The sequence below is a fragment of the Leptonychotes weddellii genome, chromosome 8, assembly GCF_054177405.1.
Source record: "Leptonychotes weddellii isolate Sample4059 chromosome 8, ASM5417740v2, whole genome shotgun sequence".
Lineage (NCBI taxonomy): Eukaryota > Metazoa > Chordata > Mammalia > Carnivora > Phocidae > Leptonychotes > Leptonychotes weddellii.
Window position 1 is genome coordinate 97,437,150 of NC_138376.1, and position 22,039 is coordinate 97,459,188.

Consider the following 22,039-nt stretch of genomic DNA (forward strand, 5'->3'; position numbering starts at 1 on the left):
TAGGTTGTGTAGAAGTGGTAAGTAGCCATTTTCTGAATGTGTTTTGAAGGAAAAATCAACAGATTATTTGCAAAGTGGATAAGGGACATAAGAGAAAGAGGAATTAAAGATGGATTTGGATATGGAAAGATGGAGCTTTTCACTGATATAAGATTATAGGTGTGGCTGAGAGACAATTTGAAGCCTGAAAGGGCATTGTAGTGAGATTCTTGTTAATTCTTTTCTTGTGTGTAGACGGATAGAGTATCAATTATATTTATTTGCAGAAACTGTTCTAAATATACACATAGAGCAATGGAAGACTCGTGAATAACTTTTTCTAAATTAAAAGTATTTATGGATCAATAAACATGCTTGTGTTCTGACCCCATTCTATCTTGAACAACAAAGTCTTTAAGTGAGTCATTTAACCTTGTTATATTTCTTACTTGATAAAATAAGCATTGAATTAGGTGAACTCTTACAGTCCCTGACTAGATTCAAATCCCAGCTGTGTCTGTTTTTGTAAAATGGGAATAACAATAGTACCTACCTTATAGTTTATTGTGAGCTAATATGTGTAAAGCACTTAGAATGATGGCATTCAGTTAGTTAATATTAATATTATATCTTAAAGCTGGCATCTTCAAGTATATATCAAATTTTTAGTATTATTTGTTCATGGGGTGTGTAGGATAGAGGGGTAAGACTGGATGGCTAAGGAGAACATAAAGACAGGATTAAGCTTAAAGCTGGAGAACATACTCTTCAACATTATTACACTTAGAGAAGTTGTAAAAAAATCTTGTTTTGCTTACATTAAGCATCATTGAGCTAGATGGCACTCTTCAAGAACTAGTTATATATTGATATATATAAGAACCTTGAAATATATTGATTTCAGAAGAATAAAAGAAAATGTAAACATGTCTATATATATGGACACTAAAAATTTCCAGCCTTAAGTAAACAGCTTATGACATCTCAAAATGCAACAGTACTGAAAGTAAGATACTGCCATGGAATGTTGGAATATATACTCTTTTAAAGACAAAACGCATGCTATTCCACCCTCCTCATTTTACTATAAATTGAGAAAATATAGTCAGTTCCAAGAAAGACAATGTATATGCTAAAATGTAATGGAGGATACTGCCAAGGTTTTGGCGTTTAAACCACACGAATGCAACAAGATAAGCCATTCCTTTAGTTTTAGATTCTTCTGCTGATTAATCTCTTCTTCAGCTTCCTATGCTCTAGTCTAAGAAAAATGGGTCCAAAAGGAAATTAAGATCTATTTTTTTCCGATTAAATTGCTCAACCCTTCAGACGGTGAATAAACTAGATAGAACTCTCAAAGGACCCCTTTGTTGTGGTTGTTAAGAGAACAAGCAGTACTCTGCCAAGGCCTCTGTACCCCAAAATCCAGCTAGGCGCCCAAAGGCTTCTCTTGAGTCTCGAAGCGGGGCTTCTGAGCAGCACCACCTGCTGGTTCTACACGCGTCTTACTTCCTTTGCCCCAAATCTCTTTCTAGTGGACCTGCACTCTTTCAATCTTCGGCACCTAAGTACAAGTAAAGATTAATACAAAGCAGTTAGAACGATCCAGGGAGAAACTGCAAGTCTCCAAAGGCAGGAAAAAGTAGGTACCCAACCGCTCGCTTCAGGATGGGGTCGCGAGGAAACAGCGCGGAGGAGCTGGCGCGAGCGCCCCAGTACAAGGCTCTACTTCCGCCCCGCGCGGCCCCGCCCCCCCCCGCGACGCGACGGGCGGTCATGTGACCGCCGCGCGCGTTCCCGGCCGCTGCGGGCTCTCAGGCCGAAGAGGAAAGGCTGCGAGACGGCCGCGGCTGTGGCTAGAGAGGTGGGAGTCGGGGTGAGGTTTTCGCGGGGAAGGGTCAGAGTCAGCCACTGCGACATCCTAACCCAGGGAAAGGCGTGATGGCTCGCGGTGTCACCTCCAGCCGCGACGCGCTTCGGGTGGGCCCTGCGCTCCGGGCCTGAGAGGGGCGGCGGCGGGGTCAGGGGCCGGTACGTAGGTGGACGCCCTTGGGCTGGCGCGGTCGCGGCTCTCTGCGCCCAGGCGGGATAGGGCAGTTCAGCCCTTCCCTCCGCCCCCACCTTGGCTGTTGTCGCAGGCAAGAAGACTGTGATGGGCGCTGCGTTGTCCGCGGCCGCCGCAGTCCCTGCCCTGGGCGACGGCCCGGAGCTGGTCACGGTCGGGGTGCGAGAGGCGGAGCAGCGGCCATTACTGCGCAGCCTCTTCCGCCGGGATCCTCGTCTCTGCCTTTGGTGGCAACCAGGTCCCTCTCCTCTCCCCTTGTCGGTGGTGTCAGGCCTCTACTCGGGGAACTTCCGGCCTCAAGATTTAGGGGCGGCTATGGTTTGAAGGGTATCCTGCTCCCTGTCTTCCCGTGTGGAGGCCTCTGCCCGGGCCTTGGGTCAGATCGCAGCCAGGGCGTACAGTCCCTTCATTTTGTCTTTTTCCGGGAGTGTCTTTGGCTGCTGCCTTCTCTTCCCTCTTCCTCCTCCTCTGCTTAGTGTCTGGGTCTTGCCTAATAGGAAGAGCAGTCCCTCCACCTTGCCCTGGTTAAGCGCAGCGCTGCGTATTGTCGTGGTTTTGATGATTAGTAAATCATCGGAACAATTAAGAGACCTCTTGATACCCGTTGAGCCAAAAAAAACACCACACCTCAGTGCATCTTAAAAGCGGAGGCTGTTGCTTTGTTCTGGTAGCTGAGTAGAGTTCTCTCCCTACCTCGCCCCCCACCCCCCGCACCAATCCCATCTAAAAGAGTACGTACGGGTCTTCCATTGTTGTCGCTGTTTTATTTTCTGTAGGAGTCTAGAGAAGGCTGCAAAATTGTTTTGAGTTTACACACACATTTTGACAACTAGAGCCTTCCCTTGTTAACCATTTCGTATATGTTTTTATTTTTCTTCCCTAAGTGCCAGTTTAGTGACACTTTTCAAGTTTCGAAAGTACTTACATTTTGTTTAATATTTTTAGTAATATTTTTGTAATACTGAAACAGTGTGGAATTGAGGGAAGAAGAACGCCAAGAAATGACAAATAGCGTTGTCTTTATAGTTTGACATTTCAGGTCCTTGGGCGCACTCCCTCCCCTCCAGTGTGTGTACTTTTAAATAGGATGTGAAAGTATAACATTGGCATTGAAAGCAGTGTATAATTACAGAAATTGGAGGACTTAAGACTTTTTGTCTTTTTAACAAATGAATCTATGTTTAGACTCTTAAAAGGACGTGGAATATAGGACACATGAAGAAAATGACCCACAGAAATAACAGGATTTATGATGTTGACTCTGCTGTTTTCATGACCAGCAAATACTGTTTGTCTTGAGTGTCTGAGTGCTCTAAAAACACATGAAAATAGGTCAAGTAAATCTCTTTTAAAGAGAAAACCAGAAAAGTGAAAGCTACACTAGAAATAGATTTTTGGATGTGTTTGTTTTAGCCTTGTGTATCTTAAATTGGAATATTTTGTTAAGCCCACTCTTTGATTTAGAATTTATGTTTTAAATGGGCCAATGTAAGTTCTGGGCAAAATAAAAATAATGGTAAATATTTGAAGGTTTTTGTTACTTACTGGTTGTTAAAAACTTGGTCATCAGGGAAACTATTTTTCCAAATAGCTAGTCATCAGACAGGAGGTCGAAAAAGGAAATGGCTTTTTTCTTTTAGGAGACACGTGTCAACTGGTAAAGTATTTTGTTACAGTTTCCACCAATTTGAATTGTTAGAAGAATAGGACAGATTTTTTTTTAAAGGATCCAGAAATGATTTTTGACATAGTATAGAAGAAAAAGTATTCAGTCTTTTCTTTTCACAGTATTAGTCTGCTTAGAGAATATTATTTTATGTATTAGCCATTTACTAGCATGAAATGCCTGACACAGTCAGCTGGTATTTCAATGTTTTTTTTTTTTCCAGTGTCAGTAACAGAGGGTGCTGACCATTTATTCCATTCCCGTACCTGGTTCTTGATTGTGCCTAAGGAACATGAATTTGTGAAACAACAGGTTGGATTAGGAATAATCTTTGTGGGTATGGAAACCATTTTATTAACATTCTTCTACAGCCACCTGTGCCTATTTATGGAATATTTAGTGTTTATGGCTTATTAACTTTTGGATTAATTAAATAAAACCTGTTGTTAAATTCCTGTTAAAGTATTTAGAATTACAGAAATATTGAATAGGGTGAAGTAACACGGGAGTTATGACTTGACCAGGGTCACACATATTAGTAACAGAGCCTTTCTCATTTACAAAATGGCTGCAGGCTCTGAAACTTCTGTTTGATAAGATTAAAAGTATTTGTTCATGTTCACATTTCATGTTTTGTTTAAAATAAAATGCAAAGGCCACAGTTGGTGGGGGGATGTAAAGGTTTAATGCTTGAATATGAAGATTGTGAAGGTCATAGATTGCCATACAGTTTTTTTAAGGTTTAAGGGAAGTACTAAACAATAAGGGAAGTAATTCTTTAAGATAGTATAGTGTTGGGGCTCCTGGGCAGCTCAGTTGGTTAAGTGTCCAACATCTGATCTCAACTCAGATCTTGATCTTAGGGTCCTGAGTTCAAGCTCCATTTTGGGCTCCATGCTGGGCGTGGAGCCTACTTAAAAAAATAAAAAGTAAAATAAAATAGTGTAGTGTTAAGTATTGGCCCCCATTTAGTTGAAATGAGGTTTGACTGAAGACTTTTGTTTCCCAGTATGACCTGTGCTTTCTGTAAGCTTGAGTTTTAGCAGGGGGTGAGAGGGAAAGCTAAAAATGGAAACATTAGGGCATTTAGTTACCTCTCTCAATTTGAGACTCTTCCTCAAGAAATATTAAGATGTATCTGCTAAATTACACCCTGTCTCTCTATTCTTTCACTGGTCTTTGCTTTTTCCTTTTTTTTAATTTTTTTTATTTTTGAGTTTGTATACCACAAGTTGGAAAGTTTGAAGTATTTTTCTTTTCTGTCACTGCTAGCTTTTATATAGAACATTTCCTGTTTTGTGTATTTTGAATTAAAAAAAAGTAAAAACTATTAAACAGCTGTCATGACGTAATTGGAAAAATATAGGAAGTCTTCAAATCTTTATAATTTGAAATTTTAACTGTTATATACTTATCTTTTTCTTTGATTAGTTCTTTTAAAAAGATAATCATTTATTTGAATCTATTATGTGGAAAAAAATGATGGTTTTTTGACTTTGTGACTGACTTGAAAAGTGGAATTGTAATTAAGTCTGGGTATTTTCAGAGAAGATAACAGCATATGCAAATAATAGAAGTGTGAATTTGTTGAGTGGTCACAAATTATAAATAGTACGGTATTACTTCATTTTCAGTTATACTTATTTACTAATTGGTTGAGTGGATAAATGACTTAAATTCACTGACAATCTCTAAACTCTTTTATATATTTTGAAATTTAGTCTGTCACCTTTTTCCCCCAGAATTGTTAAGAGGCAGAAATATGTAATGTAGTTTCAAATCTTTTCTCTTTCTATGTTACCTTCCTAATAGTTCTTTTCTGTATAAATTTTCACCTAAAGAAAGAACCTTAACCCATTCACTAATTGGTATTTGCGTATCAAAATACTGTGGTAAATTTTAGTTTGGTATATAATTTATAAATCATTGAAGTGAGAATTACATATGTTTGAATTATTTATGGTTTGTCAAATTAATTCTGGCTTATAGTTAGAAATTTTGTCTTACATCTTTGGATGAAAGTAAAAGCCTCCCTTTCCCCTCATTTAAAAAAAATCTTTGGTTTCAAATGTAGAAATTTTCTGAGGACTACTACATATGACCATTTTGAATATTACATGCTATTCCCTGTGTTGTGCCCACTGGCTTTATAATTGTCAGAGGTTATAGTGGATGGATCAGTTTGGCAGAATTGGTATCACTGAAACCAGTCAATTTTGATTACAACACAACATGCAGTTTTCTTTTTAGTCTGTGCCAGCACAGGTGTGGATAAAGTAACATGAAGTTCATTTTTTTTATTCAACAATCCTGGTAGTAAATTGCCAGTTTTGTATTTTTAAAAATTGTTAATATGCAAGACATTCTAAACCAGCATTGTCCAGTATGGTAGCCACTAGCCACATAGAGCTGTTGAGCACTTGATATGTGGCTAGTCTGAACTGAGTTGTGCTATATGTGTAAAATACACACCAAATTTCAAAGACTATACACACACACACGAGAATATAAAATATCACATTAATAATTCCTTTATATTAAATACATTTGGAAATGGTAATGTTTTAAATATTTGGGGTTAAATAAAATATTTAAATTAGTTTTACCTGTTTCCTTTTATTCTTAATGTGGCTAATAGAAAATTTGAAATTATAAATGTGGCTTGCATCATATTTCTGTTTGATGATGCTATTCTAGACCTTTTCTCTGAGATACAGTACACTGAAGAAAAGATTTTTTTAAAGAAACACTTGGGTTTGAATCCCATCTCCCAATATTGATAGCTTTGTGATTTGGGATTAAATCCTTTGGGTTTGGGGGCGCCTGGGTGGCTCATTCGTTAAGCATCTGCCTTCCGCTCAGGTCATGATCCCAGGGTCCTGGGATCGAGTCCCACATCGGGCTCCCCGCTCCACGGGAGGCCTGCTTCTCCCTCTCCCACTCCCCCTGCTTGTGTTCCCTCTCTCGCTCTCTCTCTCTCTGTCAAATAAATAAAATCTTTAAAAAAAAAAAAAAATCCTTTGGGTTTGGGTTTCCTCATTTATAAAATGGGTGTAGTCATATCTCACAGGGTTGTTTGAGGTTATCAGGAGCTTCATGAACTTTTTGGTACGCATATGAACCACCTGGAGATCTGATTCTGTCGGTGGAATGGGGCTCCAGATTTGTCATTTGTTTAAAAATTTTTTTTTTTTTTTAAGATTTATTTGCGAGAGAGACAATGAGAGACAGAGAGCATGAGAGGGAGGAGGGTCAGAGGGAGAAGCAGACTCCCTGCTGAGCAGGGAGCCCGATGTGGGACTCGATCCAGGGACTCCAGGATCATGACCTGAGCCGAAGGCAGTCGCTTAACCAACTGAGCCACCCAGGCGCCCCCAGATTTGTCATTTGTAAGGGACTCCCAGGTAAATGCTGATTTAGTTGGTTGGGGACACAGTTTGCATAGCTAGGATCTAGAATACTACATAGATTTTAGTTTATTTTCCTCCCCCCAACCATAATTATCCATTTAGAGTCCACTTTGAAAATTAACCATGGTATATAGGAATTGGAAAAGTCACTGAATCTTGCAAGAGTTACTAAAACTGGTTTTATTCTTGTTTTTTTTATCTGCATTCTGGAGAATTCATTGCCAGCGAACAAAACCTTAGGTAAATGATGAGCTTGTCAAAAGATATAAAGATGGCTTGAATCTTACATTTGTAAATGTATTAACTTCCCTCTGTTATATTTTAAGCTCTTTAAAGAAATTATTAGAACTTGGGTATCTTTATATCTTTCATGGCTGGGTGCCTTGTTCACAGAACTCAAATGTGTTATGTGAATGAATTTATTTCAGTATTTTTCTCAACAGTTACTTTAGGAAGTTTTTCCTTCATCCAAGAAATAACACTTCAAGTCAGCAAAAACTGGCAGTTTACTAGCCACTTAGAGATAAAAGACAGTCTGTATCTTCAGGAGGTTGATGGTTTAATAGAACAGTCAAAAGCAAATCAATAATTTCAGTGTATGGGATAACTTCAGTAATAGAAGAATGTACAATATATAGTGGAGGGAACAATTTTGGGGAAGTAGAGAAAGTAGTAGTATGGTAATATTCATAAGCTGTAAAAGAGATGGATTATACCAGGAGGAGGAAGTATAGAACTATAAAGAGAGGTTTAGAGAAGTATGAATAATTTGGTATAACTAGATTATGAATCTGTGAGAGTGGTGGTAGGAGATAAGACTAGAGAGAGATTTAGGTTTCAGGTCATTAAAGCCTTTGAATGCTGTCCTTAGGAGCTTTGCCTTTATTGTATGGACTAGAGAACCAGTATGGGGCTTTGCATATGGGAGGCCCATTTTGCCTTTTTAGTGTATCACTCAGAGACTTAGTGAATAAATTTGAGGGGTGTTGCTGAAGCAGGATAGACTGGACCATAGTTCAGGTGAGAGGTGATGTATGTCTAAACTAGGACACTAGCAATGGCAGGAGAGTAGAGTATAGATTCCAAAGGTATTAGGGGTAAAAGTTGACAGAATTTGGTTGGAGAGGAGATGAGAAAAAGGATTTTGTTTTTTTCCATCTGCATTCCTTGATTAAAGCATGGAAGCTGAGATGTCACTTGTAAGATTCATGCAGACATGGGGGTTTGTGGAGAATGTGTAAATGAGAGACAGATGTGAAAGCCAAGTCTTCTGTTAAGAAAGAAGTTAAAATGGTTGGGCTCCAGATTGGGCAGGAAAAGAAATGAGACTGGGAACTGACTAAAGAAAAGGAGGCTGTCAAGAAACTAGAGATCCTTGTGAAATTAAAGAGTAGATGTGGGAATGAGTAAATTAGCTGGAAGGACCAGAGCTTGTAATCTAAGAGTGAGATTAAGATTTTAGAGAGGCGGCACTCTAGGTGGCTTCTAGTTCCAAATGTATACATCATATTTTGTTGCTGGATTGACAGGGAGGTGAAAGTTCACTGAATTTAGGATTTTAGGAATTGAAAACGTACAGTTTTTCTCAAATTGGATTCGATGGATTACCTGCATCGCTTTCACTTAGGTGAGATTCCTGGGCTTACACGCCATCCACGTCTACTGGCCTAGAATCTCCAGGGTTAGGGCCTGAGAATGTGTATCTCTAATAAGCAGCCTCAGTGGGGCAAGTTTTAAGAACCTCAGAGTTAGGAGTTGGGATGGGTCATATTTAAATTGGCTCATAGTGATGTGTCAGGAGTTAGGATGGAGAGGATGATGAACAGTGAAAATTAAGTCACTGCCTTAAAGGTTAATCTAGAAGAGATGTAGGGGATTATATAGTCAGTGATGAGCCTCCAAAGAAAGTCTTCCCTCTTGCTGTTACTGTGAGGCTTACGATCTCTTTAGTCATCATGTTTGCTTGATTCTGAGTTTTGTGTAGTATGATGTGCCTCCTGCACTGACTGGGCATCCTGAAGTGGCAGGAGAGAATACTAAAAGAGAAGAAAGGATTAATGGCTGAAATGATGTTTTGGTTGGTGCTTCTGGATTCCCTGAATAAGAGGCATCTTGAGAGAAGTTTGGCTTAATGATTGTAAACTTGGATATACATAAAAATAGCAGGAGGTTCTAGTTAATGTGATGGCCTCGTCTTTGCGCACACTACTTCCTTTTAGAAAGGCAGTGGCTATATTCCATATGGGCTAATTTGTCCATATAGATGTATTAACTTTAAAAACATTTTTCACTTTAAAAACATTTTTATTGTGGTAAAATATAAATAACATAAAATTCACCATTTTAACCATTTTAAATGTACAATTCAGTGTCATTAATTACTTTTACAATGTCATGCAACCATCACCACTATTTATTTCCACAACTTCATCATTTTATTTATTTTTTTATTTTTTTAAAGATTTTATTTATTCATTTGAGAGAGAATGAGATAGAGAGCATGAGAGGGGGGAGGGTCAGAGGGAGAAGCAGACTCCCTGCCAAGCAGGGAGCCCGATGCGGGACTCGATCCCGGGACTCCAGGATCATGACCTGAGCCGAAGGCAGTCGCTTAACCAACTGAGCCACCCAGGCGCCCCACAACTTCATCATTTTAAACAGAAATTCTGTATCCTTTAAGCAATAACTCTTTGCTCCTCTCCTTAGCCCCTGGTAACTTATCTACTTTCTGTCTCTGAATATGCCTGTTTTCAATATTTCATTTAAGTGGAATCACAAAATTTTCCTTTTGTGTCTGGCGTATCTCACTTAGCGTAATACTTTCAAGGCTCATCCATGTTATAGTGTGTATCAGAATTTCCTTTCTTTCTATGGCTGTATAATATTCCATTGTATTTGTATACCACATTTTGTTTCTCCATTCTTCTGATGGGCGCTTGGTTGTGTCTACCTTTTGACTTTGTGAATAATTCTGCAAAGAACATTGGTGTACAAGTATCTGTTTCCGTCCCTGTTTTAATTCTTTTGGGTATATACCTGGGAGTGGAATTGATGGATTATATGGTAATTCTGTTTAGTTTTTTTGAGGAACCACCATACTTCACAGTGGCTGGACTATCTTTCATTCCCATCAACAGTATACAAGGGTTCCAGTTTTTCCACATTCTCGCCAATGCTTATTATTTTCTTTTTTTTTTTTTAAATTATAGCCATCCTAATAAATGTGAAGCGGCAATTCTTGTGGTTTTGATTTACATTTCCCTGATAACTAATAATGTTGAGCATCTTTTCATGTGTTTAATGTCAATTTCTACATCTTCGAAGAAGTATCTACTCAAGTCTTTTGTCCATTCAAAAAAAATTTTTTGTCCTTTTGTTGTTGTAGGCATTCTTTTATGTATTGTGGATATTAAACCCTTATCTGTATATGATTTATAAAGATTCTCTCCCATTTTGACGTTTAACTTGCTTGATAATGTCCTTTGATGCCCAGAAGTTTTAATTTTGATGAAGTCCACAATTTGTTTTTTCTTTTGGTGTCATTCATATCTAGGAATCCTTGCCAAACCCAACATCATAGAGATAAACCCCTCTGTTTTCTTCTAAGGGTTGTATGGTTTTACCTCTTTTTAGGTTTGTTGGTCTGTCTTGAGTTAGTTTTTGTATGTGGTGTGAAGTAGGGGTCCAACTTCATTCTTTTGCATGTGGCAGTTCACTTGTCCTAGCATTTGTTGAAGAGACTATACTTTCTCCCATTGGATGGACTTGGCACCCCTTTTTAAAAATCAGTTGGCGGGTGCCTGGGTGGCTCAGTTGGTTAAGCGACTGCCTTCGGCTCAGGTCATGATCCTGGAGTCCCGGGATCGAGTCCCGCATCGGGCTCCCTGCTCGGCAGGGAGTCTGCTTCTCCCTCTGACCCTCCCCCCTCTCATGTGCTCTCTCTCATTCTCTCTCTCTCAAATAAATAAATAAAATCTTTAAAAAAAAAAAATCAGTTGGCTCTACAAGTAAGGGTTTATTTCTGGACTGTCTCTTCTTTTGGTGTATTCGCCTATTCTTGTACCAATACCACACTGACTTGATTACTGTAGCTTCGTAGTAAATTTTGAGTAAATTTTGAAATCGCGAAGTGTGAGTTCTTCAGCTTTGTTCTTTTTCAAGATTGTTTTGGATTATTTTAGGCCCTTCACAGTTTCATACGAATTTGAGGATTGGCTTTTCCATTTCTGCAAAAAAGACTGTTGGAATTTGCCTAAGGATTATGTTGAATCTATAGATCATTTTGTTTAGTATTGTCATCTCCAGTCTTCCAATCCATGAACAGTTGTCTTTCCATTTAATTAGCTCTCCTTTAATTTCTTTCTGCAGTGTTTTATAGTTTTCAGTGTACAAGTCTTTCCCCTCCTTGGTTAAGTTGATTCCTAGGCATTTTATTCTTTTAGATGCTATTATAAATGAAATTTTTGAGCATTCTCTAAAATGCTTTCTTGATTGCCTTTTTGGATTATTGACTGTTAGATGTAGAAACACAGCTGATTTGTACATTGAGCTTGTAACCTGCAACTTTGCTGAATTTATTACCCCTAGTAGTTTTCTTGGGGATTCTTGGGATTTTCTATATAGAAAATAGAGATAGTTTTACTTCTTCCTTACCTTTTTGTATGACTTTCATATCTTTTTCTAGTCTAATTGCTCTAGCTAGCACTTCCAGTACTGTGGTGAAAGCAGGTATCCTTGTCTTGAAATTTAGTGATTTCTAACCTAAATTTGCCACTGAATTTTGTTAAAGGGTCATACATAATTGACCAATTTTATTGATCTTAATTAGTCTGTATAGAAGTTGATGAAATAACTTCTTTTGCAGCACAGAATGAACCAGCAGTGGAAGACAAAATACCACACACTGTTTGACTGCCGGTGAAGATGAGCTTTTGTTTTTGTGCCAGACAACTGTGGGATTTGTAATAGAAATGTAAGTATGGCATCATGGTTTGTCCCAAAAATGCAGTTAATTAAATGAACTGATAAAATGCAGTAAGCCAAGTTATATGTTTTATTTAGATCTAATTACACAAAATGAGTGTTTTGTATTGTTTTAGATGTTTTATTGAGTTAGTAATTTTATTCACGTTAAATTACTGTTAACATAGATATCCAGAAATCTTACCAGGAAAAATTTCTATAAAAGTCAGTGAAACTGAAGACAAAAGAATTTTCCCGTAGGGTAAAAAACTGGAAAGATTTTTAGATCTTCTAGGTTCTACTTTCTCTTTACATAGTAACTTACTTAAAAACCAAACTAGGCAGACAATATCACCTTTTATAAATAAGAGGGACTTAATGGGACTTAAAAACACTTATTATTAAAAGCTTGTTTCACTAAATTAAAGTTTTTTAAATTAATTGATTTTTTAAAATAAAGATCTATTTAGAGAGTGTGCAGGGGAGGGAAGGGCAGAGAAAGAGGGAGAGAGAGAGTCCTAAGCAGACTCTGCGCTGAGTTCAGAGCCTGACGTGGGGCTTGATCTCACGGCCTGAGCTGAAACCAAGAGTCAGACACTTAACCAGCTGCACCACCCAGGCGCCCCTAGATTAATTGATTTTTTAAAAATTTAGTATATTGCATTTTAATTAATACTGAATTCACTCTAGCCCCCAGTTTTACCAGTTGTGTTTTCCTATCATTTAGTTTTTGTGAAATATGCTTTAAAATACTACATTACCATGATTGTGCCCATTTTGAACATCATTCTATTCTTGATAGATATTTTTACATGATGAACACCGTATTCTTCCAAGTTAATATGAACATTATCCAACCTGTAGATACTATTTCACATGTTCTCTCAGTTTGACATGTAACTATTGCTGTCTTCTTTTCAATATGATGCTTTAATTATATACTAAAAGTATGGCAATATCATTCTTAGTGTTGAGAATTTGATAAAAGTAAAATGAAACCTATATGTATTTTTCTTTAAAATTGGGGCAAATATATCTTTTATTTAATCTTGTTCATATGTTATTTGCCGTTATATGTATAAAGTCTCTCTCTCTCTATATATATAGACTTTTAAAAACCATATTTAAAAAACCATGTGTGTGTGTATATATATACATATGTAGGTTAAATATTATAGGTGCTGGCCGTCAAGGGACTAGACTATGGTCTAGGAAGTGAAACATAATTAATTATTAATTAAATAGTGGAAGAAATGCCATACTGAGGTAACAATAAGATGCTTTTGGAACTGAGAGGATTTAGTCCATCTGAAGGTTCAGAGTGAGAAGAACTTTTAGCTTGATCTTAAAGAATAAATAGAATTTTACTAAGTTGAGAAAATTAGGAAGTATTTTTTAAGCCAAGGTAATGAGGGAGGGGCACAGTTGCCTAAATATCAGGGCATCTTAGGGGAGTCAGGGAGCAGTCCCATGTAGCAAAGTGGGGTAGGGAGAAAGAGACTTCAGAGTTGGTAAAGGGAGTGAATATTTAGTACCTGCTGTATTGCTAGGTACTTACTGGGTATTTTATTTGGATTATTGAAATTAATCACTGTGAAAAATGGTAGTTAGCTCATTTACTGGTGAAGAAACAGAATTAGAGAGATGAAGTCATTTGCCCGAGGTCAGTGTTTCCCAAATTTCTCTGAAAATAATCCCGTGGGGCACTTGTTAAAAACACAGATTTTTTAGACTGTAACACAGATACGTGCAAATTTCCAGGGTAGAGCACATCAGCTGATTCTTACTTTTGGAGAAATCTGGGAAATGCTCTTCTAGGTCAGTGTAGTGAGAATAAATGATGGAGCCAGGATTTTAGCTAAGTCTGTTTTACTCTAAAGGCTATATCAATATACTTGGAAGCCAGTGCTTAGGAATTTGGATTAGATAATGTAGGCAGTAGAAAACCATTGAAGCTTGGAGAGAAGACTAATTAGACACAAACTGAGAAAAAGGGATGAGGAGGAGAAAGGACTGAAGTCAGGGAGGCCACTTAGGAGGTTAGTACAAGAGTGTGTCCAAGAAGCCAGAATTGGGATCACAGGCTTTGGGAATGAAGGGGACACATTCTAAAGAAGTTTCTGTCCGTAAAAGAGAAATGGCCAAGGAATAAGGGAGTATTGAGGATGGCTCTAAGTTTTATGCAAGTTCAAAAAAAAAGGAAAGAGGAATGAAGGTTTAGGAGCAGATAATTTTGGTTTTAGTCCTGTTTGATTTTGGGTTCTTGGAGAATATTGAGGTTAATTCTTTGAATACATATTGGAAACACAGTTGGCATGGTTCTGGATATTAGATTTTGGGAGTCACAGTGGTATATTTATTAACCTGAAGGACTCAGTAAATTGTCTAGACATAGAATGTACTGTGAAAATAGGGCCATACACAGGGCCTTTGTGAAGAATACTGGTACTTAAGGGCAAATAGAGAAAAGAGAAAACAATATAATAGAAAGGAGAATTGGGAGAGAGTACCATCATGGAAATGCATAGTATAAAGTTTTAGAAAAAGAGTTGGTGGTCATTATCATTCAGTGCAATAGGATCAAATGTATTGAGACTGAAAGAGATCATTAGACTAAGCATGGTAGTTGATTTTGTAATTTAAGGATAGAGAATATTAACCAAAATCTTGAGGGAATTGGGATGGTACTAACACCAGAAATTGAGGGGTTAGCTTTTCAAAACAACTAGCACTATCCCATCCTGAGCCAAGAGGAATGATGATAAGGTAGAGTGAAGATAAAGATAAATTTCAGGGATTCACTCTTACCTAATTTTTTAATGATAAAGGAGTCCAGGATATCTCTAAACTAAGAAGTTGGAGAAGTTGTGTAATAGTCTTTGGGGGAATAGGGAAAGAAAGTTGTCTTGACTGAGTAAAAAGTTACTGATAGGAGGCTTGACAGTCTCTGGGAAATCAAAATAGCTGATTATGTGTGGTGCTCACAACTTTTGCACCATACATTTCACTATAAAAGTGGAAATTTTCATGAGTTTAATAGTTAACTTTTGTTAAGTCCTCTCCTTGCTTGACTCTTCTTTTTTTCAAATGTCTTCCTTGTAGCTTTTTTGGTGGTGGTGTCTCTTTATTCCCCATATCTCTCTGACCACTTCTTAACATCTTTTGTAAGCTGTTTTGCCTCATTAGTAAATATTGAAATAATCCAAGGTTCTGTGTTTGGGCCTTTTGTCTGTTCTCTCTACAGGTTTAATTTGGGCATTCATTCATTTTCATGTCTCTTAAGAACCACGTATAGGTGATTCATCAGACTTTTTTCAGCTTAGATTTTACTTTTCCCCAAGTACTGATGAGCATTAGCCCTTCTCCATTTTTGTCTTAATGAATAGTATCAAAATGGATGGATGGCTTTCTTATTTTCTTCTTCTTAATTGGAGCTTTAAATAAATATGGAGATACAAAAGATTTTCAAGAATTTCATTGACAGCTAATTTCTTTAACCTAAATGGAAAGGGATGTAAGAATATACATATTACTTGTTCTCCCATTCTGTAGCTAATTTAGTTCTTTTTCTTCCCAAAAGTTAAAGTTATACTGAGGTTTAAATGTAGCAATAAGGGGCGCCTAGGTGGCTCAGTCGTTAAGCGTCTGCCTTTGGCTCAGGTCATGATCCCAGGGTCCAGGGATCAAGCCCCGCATCGGGCTCCCTGCTCTGCCGGAAGCCTGCTTCTCCCTCTCCCACTCTCCCTGCTTGTGTTCCCTCTCTCGCTGTGTTTCTGTCAAATAAATAAAATCTTTTTAAAAAATAAATAGATAAATAAAAATAAAAATAAATGTAGCAGTAGAACCTGATGAATTAAAAGAGGCTTTCATATACAGGTTTATGCTTTCATTTAATTTATTCACTTTACAATAATTTTTATTCGAACGTGAATTATCCCCATTTTACTGATGAGAAAGCTGAAGACCCAGAAGCACCGTGTGTGATTTTTTAAAAACCTCTTATAGCTATATTACGAGCTGCTTATATTTGGCAGAATTGAAATATACATAGACTGTTACCACAGTGTAAAGTTACCTGGAGCAGACAAAAGTATTCTGAATCTTTTGCCAAATGTAAATTGAAATACGTGGTATTCTGTCTCTCGTCACTTTGGGAAGTACTAAGATTTTGTATTTAAGAAATACATATGAGTTGTGGGGAGCCTAACAAAATGTATTGTGCATGGCCAGTTCTTTTTAGGGGAAATAGGTGGACGGCATCGATTAACCAGTTGAGAAGCAAGCACTTTCACTTATAACTTAGATTGTTAAGTTACAAGATCTTTGAAGGCAAGGGTTTATGTCAAAATACTTTGAGGCTCCTCTAAGTGCCTAACACATATGAAGAGTTCATATCTGGTAGAACTTACCATAGGTTGGGAAAAAGTTGTACTTTACTAGTTTGTGTGACTTAGAGTTTCTGGTAAAGGAATTGATTGGAAATGGAATTAAAGGTTGAAAAAGAGTTTGGAAATCAAGTACTGCATAGTGATCAGTTCTTTCCACTGAGACTGTGCCACTTCCTTTTCTAGGTAAGTACAATCTTTTCCAAAACTTGCTGTCATTTTGAACCTTGTCTATTGAAGAACCAGGGACACAGAAAAAAGCAGTAAGAGAATGGATTGTTGGACTGGATATGCTGTGATGAAAACCTAAGAGGACTGTTTTTCAAGTTTTGATGAGCATAGTAAACATTTTTTACTGACTACACCTTTTGTAACCACTGTACCCATTTTTAAATGCTTGATCTTAGAAAATGGCAGAAATCCTTATGGTGATTAAATTCTAAATATTCCTTGTTTAAAACAGCAGAATCAACTGGTACAGAGAGATTGTCATTCATTTTAAGCAGCAGTTAATTAATGGTTGCCAATCTCTGTGAGACCTTTACCTCTATTTACGTATCACTGGTGCACTTCCTCTATCATTTTCTGCCCTTTTAAAATATCTGTGGTTTCCTGATACTATGGGATAAAATCAAATCAGATGCTTCTTTAGCAGGCACAAAAAGACTTCAATGATTTGGCTTCTGATTACCTTTATACCTTCATCTCTTGCTGTTCCATTGCTTATTTGACTCAGGGCCATGTATATGGCTCTGACCTCAATCTCTTCCACTCCCCAGCCACCTCTGCACCCCATACTTTTAGCCTATGTCCATCTTCTCACCTCTCTCTATTACTTTTAATAAGTATCCTAACACATTACTGTAGGAATTAGGCCATATTGTGATTATCTGTTTTGCTTGCATGTATGTTTCCTTATTTAACAAAGTAGGTGTGTATCTTTAGATCCATCAATACTCAGTATTGTATATGGATATGGTACTTTTTTAATAAATGTTCATCTGACTCAATAAGGCAGAAATGAACAAATTTATGTGAGTGTTTAAGCCCGGTACCATCCAGTTGGACAAATTTTGTCCGTTTCTTTCCCTTTCTTCTGCTTTAGGGCAGCCTCAGTATTCATGTCATTTCTCCCTTGTTTTTACCTGATTGTAACATTTGTGGAGCTTTAGTGATTACAAAGTGTTTTCATTTGGTATTTTTGTTTTGTTTTGTTTTTTGTGTATTTTGGCTATTCTCACCTAAGTTTTATAAACTCTGATTTGTAGGTAAGGAAATTTAGAGACTATGGATTTAACTGGGTGCAGAAGAGTAAGGGAGAGGGTGACTCAGGTTTTTAGATTTCTTATCTAGCAGTGGTTTCCTTGTATAATAGCTGCCTTATTTCACGTTATCTTTTCTCCCTTGGCCATCTGCAATTTATCATTATAGTCTTCAGTGTGCTGCTTCAGGGCTGATCTTTAAGTGCACTGACAGAATTTTTATACATCCCCAAGGTATGTGTAAGTAAATTCTTTAAAAAAAAGTTTGTCAACCAGATGGTTAATGTTATTTAAAGTAAAATAAAGGGACGCCTGGGTGGCTCAGTCGGTTAAGCGTCTGCCTTCAGCTCAGGTGGGATTGAGCCCTGCATCGGGCTCCTGCTCAGTGAGGAGCCTGCTTCTCCGTCTGCCTGCCGCTCCCCCTGCTTATGTGTGCTCTCTCCCCCTTTATTTATTAATAAATAAAATCTTTAAAAAAAAAAGTAAAATAAAACTCAAAACATCTATTTTTTTGATGATATTGTATCCTTCATTGAAAAACATACTCATTTTCTTAGCTAAATATTTGACTGTTCTCTATCTGCCAGGTCTTGTATGAGAGTACGGAGACGAGCCAAAGTGATCTGTTTCTTGCCTTTACAAAGCCCACCTGTTTATGGGGAAGCCTGACATTAACAAAATAAACACACACATAAATGTAACAGTGCAATTCTAATAAGTGCTAGGAATGAGAAGTACATGGTAGTAAGAAATTAAAAAAAAAAAAAAATAGGGTGATTTGACCTAGTCATGGAGACTTTCTCAAGAGGGATATAAGATGGGTAGTAATTTGTCCATGGGGGATGTGGAAGGCAGGAAGTGAAGAACTGTTCATACAGAGAAAACCTATTGAAGGGAGTGGCCAGTGTAGTTGGAAGCCTGATCAAGGGAAAGGGAAGTCTTGGGGCGCCTGGGTGGCTCCAGCTGGTCAAGCGGCTGCCTTCGGCTCGTCATGATCCCAGAGTCCTGGGATCAAGCCCCGCATCGGGCTCCCTGCTCGGTGGGAAGCCTGCTTCTCCCTCTCCCACTCCCCCTGCTTGTGTTCCTCTCTCGCTGTGTCTCTGTCAAATAAATAGATAAAATCTTTAAAAAAAAAAAAAAAAGGAAAGGGAAGTCTGATAGAGATGAGGCTGGTGTGGGAGGTGGGAGGCAGGACCATTGCAGGGCTTACAGATCCTAGTCTTTATCCTGAAATCAACTTTTGAAGCAAGAGGTAAGGCTAGACCAATTAAGAGGCATATTCAGTAATTCAATAAACAGCATTTACTTGGTGGCTAGGGAAGGGTAGAAATGTAGGTGGATTCAGGAGATACTTAGGATAAAATTGATAAGACTTGCTGATGTTTTGGATACAAGGAGTAGGAGAAGGGCTATTTCAGTGATGGATTTCTGGCTTGAAAAAGCAGATGGATAATGGTGTCATTGGGGGTGGGTAGCTTTTAGGGAGTAAAGAAGAAACAGATTATGACTTAAGTTTTTTTTTTTTTGCCCTCAAGACATCCAGGAAGAAATCTAAAATAGACCATTAGAAATCTAGATCTAGGGCTTACTGCCATGTACTTCTCATTCCTAGCACTTAATCAGAATTGCACAGTTACATTTATGTGTAACTGTGTGTTTATTTTGTTAATGTCAATCTTCCCCATAAGCAGGTGGGCTTTCATTTTTGCTTTCACATAGTCCACTGTGTAGCACACATATATAATAGGTGCTTAATAATAATCTGAGTTGTTGAATTAAGATATTGGAAGAATTGAAATAGTTTTAATATTATATGTATTTTATTTTCTTAGGATGGCTGGCTGTGGTGAAATTGATCATTCAATAAACATGCTTCCTACGAACAGGAAAGCGAATGAGTCCTGTGCGAATACTGCACCTTCTCTAACTGTCCCTGAATGTGCCATTTGTCTGCAAACATGTGTTCACCCAGTCAGTCTGCCTTGTAAGCATGTTTTCTGCTATCTGTGTGTAAAGGGAGCTTCATGGCTTGGAAAGCGATGTGCCCTCTGTCGACAAGAAATTCCTGAAGATTTCCTTGACAAGCCAACCTTATTGTCACCAGAAGAACTCAAGGCTGCGAGTAGAGGAAATGGTGAATATGCATGGTATTATGAAGGAAGAAATGGGTGGTGGCAGTACGATGAGCGCACTAGTAGAGAGCTGGAAGATGCTTTTTCCAAAGGTAAAAAGAGCACTGAAATGTTAATTGCCGGGTTTCTGTATGTTGCTGATCTTGAAAATATGGTTCAGTACAGGAGAAATGAACATGGACGTCGCAGGAAGATTAAGCGGGATATAATAGATATACCAAAGAAGGGAGTAGCTGGACTTAGGCTGGACTGTGATGCTAATACTGTAAACCTCACGCGCGAGAGCTCTGCTGACGGAGCAGACAGTGTCTCCGCACAGAGTGGAGCTTCTTCCGTTCAGCCTCTAGTGTCTTCCGTAAGGCCCCTGACATCAGTAGATGGTCAGTTAACAAGCCCTGCAACACCATCCCCTGATGCAAGCACTTCTCTGGAAGACTCTTTTGCTCATTTGCAACTCAGTGGAGACAGCATCGCTGAAAGGAGTCATAGGGGGGAAGGAGAAGAAGATCATGAGTCACCATCTTCAGGCAGGCTACCGGCACCAGACGCGTCCATTGAAGAAACCGAATCAGACGCCAGTAGTGATGGTGAGGATGTATCTGCGCTTGTTGCACAACACTCCTTGTCCCAACAGAGACTTTTGGTTCCTAATGCAAACCAGACAGTATCTGATCTATCAGATCGATCAGGAACTGATCGATCAGTAGCAGGGGGTGGAACAGTGGATGCTGGTGTCAGATCTAGAAGGCCTGATGGACAGTGCACAGTAACTGAAGTTTAAATTAAAAAGTCTTCAGCTCCATGCTCAAAGTTAAAATGGTTATCTGTAGATTTCTGCCCTCATAACATTATACTCATCCCTGGTAGTGCATTTTTGGGAGTTGGGGTGGGAAAAGGGGGAAGACAGACCTGTAAATTAAAATGTCTAACATGTCTCTGTTGAGGAATTTATTTAATATAAGGAACTTGGCGTTAATAGTTGAGAGCTGTTTAGTAATAACCCCGTTTTCTTGATGTCTGTTTATTTTACAGTTTTTTTAAATTTGTTCAGTTCTTTTGGCCAGCGTGTGTGTATTACCTGTGCATTAACAGTCCTCATCTGACTCTTGCATTGTGTCTTATTTTTCTGCATGGATTGACGTAAAACCATTACTAAAATTTGGCACCTATGAGATGTCTTGTATTGGTATGAACAGGAAGCTTAATGTGAGAATAGATGTGAATCTGGGATTTTAAAATAGATGAATAACAACTATTAAATAGTAAAGTTACTGAAATAGAGATGTGAAGAAAACAGCTAATAACTCACGTTTCAGAATCTTGTCTGTAACATACTTCATGGTGTTTCCCATAGGCTTTGCTGTCTAGTCCTTGTAGTTTGAGGTTTCTCTTGATCTGCATTTTTCTTTTTGATTACAGAATTTATAATTTAATAAATACTAGAGTTTATCAAAAATAATTTGTCTGTTGTTTGAGTCTGGAAAGAGGATGGAAACATTTTGACATTTGTGGCCAAAATAAACAGGTAGCGGTTTGAACTGGTTGTATTCAGCTTAGTCACCTGCTCAGGAAAGTTTGATTTTTTTCAGAGACTATTTAAACAGAATCTACAAGCAATTGCATGGAATAAGTATGTATGGAAATAAACCTAAAGCTCGTGAGACTTAAATTTCTTACATAACTAATAGTAGAGACCATATATGTATTTAGATGTTCATTGCCAGTCTTCATTAGTGGTCTGATACTAATGAATTAAATGGGTAGGCTTATTTTAAACAGCATTAGTAGATACAAATTTACTTCACACAAAATGTAGAATCTGTGACAAAATAGGAAGTCTTGGGTTAACCTGGTAATCCAGAATTGGGATCTGAAAAATGGTAATGTGAGTTTGTCTTACTATATTTTAATTCAAAACAGTAGGATCGTGTTGAAGCATACGCAAGTTATTTTTAGTATGTTTTTCAAATGTGACTTGAATGTTACCATAGCAAATAAAAAGTGTCACTACTTTGAAATTATCTTTTATCTCTTGTTGTGATAGGTTAGAATTGGGAGTTAATTCTTTGACTTACATGTTTTTTAAAGCCTGTATTACAGAGATGATCATGAAAGTTTGAGTTGTGCATTTGTATTGTCTACTTTTAAAATATAGCTAGTTACGGAAAAGAAAGGTTA

General features: G+C 37.9%; 1 protein-coding gene across 4 annotated transcripts; it reads left to right on the forward strand.

The window, feature by feature from the left end:
* The first annotated feature begins 1,742 nt into the window (after positions 1 to 1,742).
* Positions 1,743 to 21,320, forward strand: RNF146 (ring finger protein 146). Of its 4 annotated transcripts, none has more exons than XM_081828978.1 (4): positions 1,766 to 1,843; positions 3,934 to 4,047; positions 11,985 to 12,092; positions 19,562 to 21,320. In XM_081828978.1, coding segments are annotated over exons 3-4 (1,083 nt in total). In that variant the 5' UTR covers positions 1,766 to 1,843; positions 3,934 to 4,047; positions 11,985 to 12,090; the 3' UTR covers positions 20,643 to 21,320. The 4 variants fall into 4 exon arrangements, with proteins under 4 accessions (XP_006730351.1, XP_030880658.1, XP_081685104.1 ...); XM_081828979.1 differs by having other exon boundaries at positions 11,990 to 12,092; XM_006730288.3 differs by lacking the exon at positions 3,934 to 4,047 and having other exon boundaries at positions 1,743 to 1,843.
* Positions 21,321 to 22,039: the final 719 nt, after the last annotated feature.